The sequence below is a fragment of the Eucalyptus grandis genome, chromosome 7 (genome assembly GCF_016545825.1).
Source record: "Eucalyptus grandis isolate ANBG69807.140 chromosome 7, ASM1654582v1, whole genome shotgun sequence".
In the NCBI taxonomy this organism is placed as follows: Eukaryota; Viridiplantae; Streptophyta; class Magnoliopsida; order Myrtales; family Myrtaceae; genus Eucalyptus; species Eucalyptus grandis.
In genome coordinates, this window is record NC_052618.1 from 9,874,638 (window position 1) to 9,881,246 (window position 6,609).

At 40.9% G+C, this 6,609-nt stretch overlaps 1 protein-coding gene across 1 annotated transcript; it reads left to right on the top strand.

The window, feature by feature from the left end:
* The first annotated feature begins 2,126 nt into the window (after positions 1–2,126).
* LOC108960967 lies at positions 2,127–3,547 on the top strand. Its single transcript, XM_039317298.1, has 2 exons — positions 2,127–2,580; positions 3,056–3,547. The coding sequence occupies exons 1-2, from the start codon at positions 2,401–2,403 to the stop codon at positions 3,299–3,301; spliced, it is 426 nt and encodes a 141-aa protein (XP_039173232.1). The 5' UTR covers positions 2,127–2,400; the 3' UTR covers positions 3,302–3,547.
* The last annotated feature ends 3,062 nt before the right edge of the window (positions 3,548–6,609 follow it).

Below are 6,609 nucleotides of genomic sequence, written 5' to 3' on the forward strand. Positions count from 1 at the left end.
TTTATTTAATCAGGCTTTAATTTGAGCTAAGTTGAATTTTAATGTTAATTGTTTAATTTTCGAAATTATTATTTAATTATTTATTTTTCGGAAATTAAGGTTGAGATGGCCAGTGACCGGAATATTATGCTGATGATCGTGGTGTAGCCCGTTTATTTAAATTGGCTTTATTTTGAGCTAAATGGAATTTTTAATAATTAATAATTAATTTTCGAAATTAATTAATTATTTATTTATTTATTTTTCGGAAATTAAGATTTTGTTGGCTGACGATCGAAATCTCGTGCCGATCGTCGTGGCGTAGTCCGTTTATTTATTTGAGCTTCACATTATATGGAATTGAATAAATTATGATATTTTAAGGATTTACCCTAATTTGATTGGAATCGATTGAGATTGAATTATTGATTGGTGAATGCCCAAGTATGTTATTCAGCATTTATAATGCTTTGTTGAGTTGTAAAGTGAGTAGAATTGTGAGAGTGATTTGAATATACTCTTGGCTAAGATTCATCAGGTATGTCAATACTGTGTGAAAATTGAGTGAGTTGATGAGTATGTGGGGATTCATCCCAAGATTGACCAGTGTCAGCATTCAATTAGAATTTGACTGTGAGAGGTTGTGAGTTAAACCTTGGAAGCCGCCGAAGTATGGCTATGCTAGTTGGGCCGAGATTTGCCACCGAATTTGGAGTCGGTCGCGCCTGAGAAGGCCGTAATATGCCACCCGATACGGGTCGTGCCTGAGAAGGCCGTAATATGCCACTCGATACGGGTCGCGCCTGATAAGGCCGTAATCCGCCACCTGATAAAGGCCGCGCCCATTGGGCCGTAATTTGTTACCTAAAGATAGGTCGATTAACCAATGATTCGATACGTTGTCGTGAATTGACTGATTGAGTGGAAATGATCTTGAATGATCCGACTGACATGTAATCGACTAGGTCGATTGATCTTTGCGTTAATCTGGTATTGCGAAATGATTGATTGAATGAAATTGATCGTGAGTGGTCTTGTTGGCTTGTAATCGACTAAGTCGATTTGATCGATGCTTCGATCCGTGATATGATTGCTTGAATGCCTATTGTAAATTGCACTGACTTGCAGGTGGGATCTGATGCTAAGGTACGTCTTCTGACCTATGCGTGTTTAGGCAGTCTTTAGTATAATAGTTTACTAATCGGGCTTAGTGGGGTAGAACTCGCTGAGACATAGTCTCATCCTAGTTTGGGGAAAACATTTCAGGATCCCGACGAGGAGCCGAGGAGAAGGAATTTGTGAATGAGAACTCGCAAGTGAAATTGAGGAAGAGAATGATCGAGTGAAGAGGAATCGGAGGAGGATCAGGATGATCTCGAGTATGACTTAGACGAGGATTGAAATCCCATATCTTTGTGAACCCTTTTGTATATGTGTAGATAGAGTGAGACTTTGAAGTTGCGAATAGTTTGTGAAGTGTTCTGTCTAATGCCATGTATAAAGGTTTGGTTATAAATTTCAATATGAAAAATATGGCCCTGCTTTTCTATCCCATCATTTTATTGTCTCGGGGATTTTAATCGCTTCCGCATGTGCTTAAAAATGAAAAGGTCGGCGATACATTGTCCTGGATATCGCATTATAAAATCGACCAAGTGAGACGGATGTGTGCGTGCACGAGGATCGGGCATGACAGATTATGCCTTGCATTTCTTGATCCATTCGTGATACCCAACCCCTTCGCACTGCCAATGATATTCGGTTCATTTTTTTGGCGAATGCATGGGCCTCTACCTCTTTGATTTTCTTCGTTTCAAGACTCAAGTTCATTCCTCGATGTCATTTGCTTGTATCTTTTCTGTAAATGGCGTGAGAGTCCCTGTCATAATTGACATTTGATGGCTGACTGCATAATGAGTTGTTCATGCCATGATTGAATGCTTTGCTCGATTCATTGTCCACATTGCCAATTTGTATACAAGTTCAGTTGTTGCCGAATGAGTCTCAACCATGAGAATTGTTCCCGTGTTTATGATGTTGTGTTTCAGTTTTTGCAGCATGATTTCTTTGGAAATGTGGTCTTTAGTATTTGGTCCTAACAGTTTTATTTTTGGTGTAAAATCAGAATTGTTCCCAAGTTATTCAAGTCATTTTATCAATATATGTTGGATTCATGTTAACCCCATGTTGATTTCTTATAGAGTTCAATATGTTTTTTGCGTCCCATGTGGGCAAGGAGTGGATTTGATAGATCTTGGTTTCATATGAGAGTTAATTCGGTAGCACATGATGGTACATTGACGGGCAGATGATTTCTTGTCATTTTTTTAGTCACTAGAGTCTCTATCTAAATCATGATCATGCATGTCATTCTACTACTCGTATTTCTGAATTTTCAGTAGTTCAAATTACCTCAATACCATGAGCCACATTGCTTTAGAATTGAATGTGACTAATTTACATATCCGATCATGTTGTAATCGTATCAGGAAGAGTGGTGGGCAATCTGAGGATTTTGCCGCCCACCTGAGGAAATGTTTCGAAACTGGCCAAAGGACTGACTTTACCCTCTTTGCTCAGATGGATCGGACATTGCATCAGGTGGCCTCTCATTTCCTTGGGACTATGTTGGCCCTCATCCACATAAGCCCTCCAGTTCCGTTTGGCTATTTTGTTCGCTCTCTTCATGCGTTCAGTGCTTTGTGGCTCCTAGGAGCTGTCCTCTAAATCTCCCAAGTACTCCACCCAAAGCGACATCATATTACCATAAGCCTGCACAGCATCATTAAAACATTATTAGTCACAAGCTTAAGTTTTTGATAAATGTCGATGCACTCACTGGGTGTTCAGCTAGCACCTGCTATTAAATTGCTGTAACCACATGGAAATATGACATACTTGAACTTCATACACAACTCCATAGTTGTGCCCTTTGAATCCAAAATCAGTGGTATTAGCTAATGCGCAATTCTCAGTGGGACCCACATGCACTCTACATCACGCGGCCCTCCGCAGAATTCTCTACCTCTCTTCCTGTCTCTCTACATCTAATGAACTGAGTCGCTTTCCCTTTCAGCTCAGGCTTGGCGCGCTCTGCAGCAGGGGGCAAAACAGAAACAGAGTACCTTCCAACACGGAAAAGGAGCTCAGCAAATTCTCTCTAGCCCTCGGTTATTCCTTTGATCTTCATTCCCTCTTCATTGTCCTCTCTGTCACCCTCCATCCACCAACAGCCGCTGCCACCTCCATTGCTGGCCACCACAGGACATGTCACGCTGAGAAGGGGCAAGAACAAACAGCGATGATTAAAGGAACTGGGTGATTTTTGAGCATTTATAAGGCTGACAAGAACAGAGGGCGAGTTTAAATTGACACCGTAGACTGATGCTTCAACGAGGATTATCACTGTAGACAAATGATGTGGACAAACATGAAGAGATTGTTCAGATGGAGCATGTTCTTTTTATTGAAGGCAACGGGAAAGATAAAGCTGGATTTTTGATTTGGATCCCTCTTCCTTGGTGGCTCTTATACCATGGAAATATTTCTATGATTTGCAAGCGAGAGGGAGAGAGAGAATAAAATACTGCACCTTTACTCAATAGCCAAATAAAAGAGTATATAGTAGCTCCACTTATAAAGATTGAGAGACATTAACAAAGCTCTGATTACCTTATTTGTGACCACCTGCTAATTGCCGACTAATATTCATAATTGTACTTCAACACAAATCACAATTGGAGCAAATACTTGACAGTGTTTTTGCATGTTTTTCCAAGATGTTACTGCGTCACTTTCAAAGAAGTATACAAAACTGCACAAAGAGGGAATACGGAATTCATACTTCAAGTGGAGAGTTGTGGCAGCCTAGGCTTTTTTTGCAGTCTACCGGTCTCGTCTTTTATCACTTTGTCACAGCTTCTAGTTCTACTGGTCTAAATTCATGGGGAAAAACGTTCGGCCTCTGGGATGTCAGCACGATGGTATTTGACTGTGTTGTCACTATCAACTTACGCCTTCTTTTGATGTGTAATACAATTAAATTATGGCATCATATAGCTGTCAGTAGGTTGTCAATGGGTCCTGAACGGAAGGAAATTTTGTTAATACAATTACAGATATGTTTCTTAATACTGTAAAATGAAGTTTTTAGACCGTTCGAGTTTCTCCATTATTGTCAGAATCACAAGCATACGATCTTTAGGATTCTCCCTTCCAAAAGTCGTACCCATCCCTAAACGGAAGGAAAGGGAGGGATATGATGATAACAGACTTCTGGACTCCTTCCAGACGCCAAGAGTATCGCACGTTCCAGAGCAGTAGGAAAGCAGCTTACATTAATTATGTTAGTGCATTTATGGGCTAGTTCTAGCCCAACCGCAAAGTCCTAAATGCTTTTCTGGAAACGTTTTCTTATATCTTCCTGTTCATTGTTTCTTGTCAAAGCTTGCTTCACAAAGGAGGCTCACCTTTTATTCCCAGACACGCTGCTCATTTCTTGCATTGCGACTGCTTATATGGCAGCAATAAGGAGTTCCTTTGCCTGTTCATTAATTCTCTGGTCGCTTTTTCTCTGGTTGAGTGGGAGATGTGTTAACAGTTAGGTTATTTTAGGTGCTACTCTGGGAGCCATCGCTGGTTGCATCCCGAAGTTGTTTGAGGATGACAAACTGACCATGCCTCTGTCGAAAAAGCCAGGTGGTTTCCTAGCAATTGCTAAAAGTGTGATTGTTGAAAGCACCTCATTAGTTGAAGAAGGAACATTTTCTCAGATTTTTATAACTGATTCCAACCGTGTCCTATGATCCCCTTCCAGCACAGAAGTAATTATGGACTCGGCTCGGTCCTTGCATAAGTACCAGCGGCTCTGTACTTGATCATTCCATCTTTTGCAGGGGAAAGGCAGAGGATATCTGTTGGAGCAGTATCCTATTCTATTATGTAAGCAAAAGCCGTTGCAAGAATCGCATATAATCACCTTAACGATGGACCAAATATCTCACGAGGAGCTGATGAACTTGGCCAAGTTTCTGAGACACTTTGACTGCTGGGATTCGTCCAACCGTTCTTTATCACCATCGTCATCATCATCATTCTCGAAAACCAGCTATATCCCACGCTTTTTCAGCGAGAGCCCAGGAAAGTATGGTGGGTCTCGCAGGACTATATCTATTCCTTTCTCCTTTGAACAGCGGCTCTGTACATGCTTTTTCAGCAAGGCTTCCCAGGCTTGAATTCTGGATATCTAATCTGGTAAAGCTGGTCTTCGCTTGTGTCATTTAATGTCTGACGTGTATGGGATCTTCAAGCCTGAGAAGCCTTCCTTTAATGTCCTCGATTGCTGGTAGCAGAATGTTTATCCGGTTTGCACTGTCCACAGAGACAACAACAGCAAAAATCATTCCCTCTAAACCTCGTGGTTCTTCGTCGGAGCAGCAAAATGAGGAACTTCCTGACAAAACCATCCAGGAATGTCACTCCCAGGGACACTCGAGTTGTGCAAATGCTTTAGAGCAACCTGAAATTTATTATGAAAAAACACATTTAAGGTCAAAACTTTCTGCATTCATGATTGAAGATACTGAACAAAGGTGGAGAAACTGAACTGATGATCTTCATCCATCTTTTTGCTACAGTTCAAGTAGTTTTCCCAAAATTGGAGTCATGAGTGATCTTTTTCACCTTTTCAATTCTTCTCTCCCAAGAGTAAAAGCCTCAGAGATTTCAATACCCGGAGACCAGTGATGTCAACTAGATTGCTGCAATCAGTAAAGTTTAGCTCCTTCAAATCAGTAGACTTCAGATGAAAGGCGTAAATTTGAAATTGATTAACCTCAACACAGGATAGTTCTCGGGGATGATGGCCACGACTGCGCCGAGTCGTTGACCACCTCCAGATGGCCCAGCACTATCTCCTCCCCTCACTCGAGGCCTTCTTCGTTGAGCCGGAGCGCGTGTTCACGGTAGAGGTGATCCACGATGCCGTGGGGGGGGGGTGGGTGTTGGCGCCGTGGGAGCTGAGGAAGACATCGCAGAGGAAGCGAGATGAGAACATAGCGTCGTCGTCTTCGGGATCATCCATCAGCCTCGTCGTCTTCGGCTTCTTGATCGGCCTTATGTAGGAGTTGCCGGTCTTTTGACAGAGGTGGTCGATGCAGAGATTGGGGCGCCACTTAACAATGAGCAATGAGCAACGAGCACCTTGCTGACGGATTTGTGTTCCCTTTGAAAAAGCGATTTTCACAGCATGGGAAATGTGCTGTCCTAAATTTTAATTGACAAATCATGGCATTCTCATTAGTTAGAGGAAAAATTATCCAAAAAAATTAAAATCTATGATAGGGCGATCAATTCAATTTTAAATCTATAAATCAATTTTAAATCTATGTATTAATTTAGTATTAAGCAGTCATAAATATTTCGATTGTGTCAATTTAATCCTAAATTTTTTTAAAATTATGAATGTAGTCCTTTCGGAAAATTTTGGCTGGAAATTTCTAATGTGGCATTCTACTCAGTGCTAGCCATCCTACATGAAAGGCTGGTATTAATGTGGAAAATTGTGTTTAATTAAAAAAAAAACCAAATTTTATTTTTATTTTTCTTTTATTTTATTTTCTTTCTTTTTAT

What these genes read in the sequence shown, in the direction of transcription:
- LOC108960967 (XM_039317298.1), top strand. Translation starts at nt 2,401, where the DNA reads ATGAGCCACATTGCTTTAGAATTGAATGTGACTAATTTACATATCCGA. An exon ending in TGGATCGGACATTGCATCAG is followed by an intron (nt 2,581 to 3,055) that starts GTGGCCTCTCAT and finishes TTTCCCTTTCAG; the next exon opens with CTCAGGCTTGGCGCGCTCTG.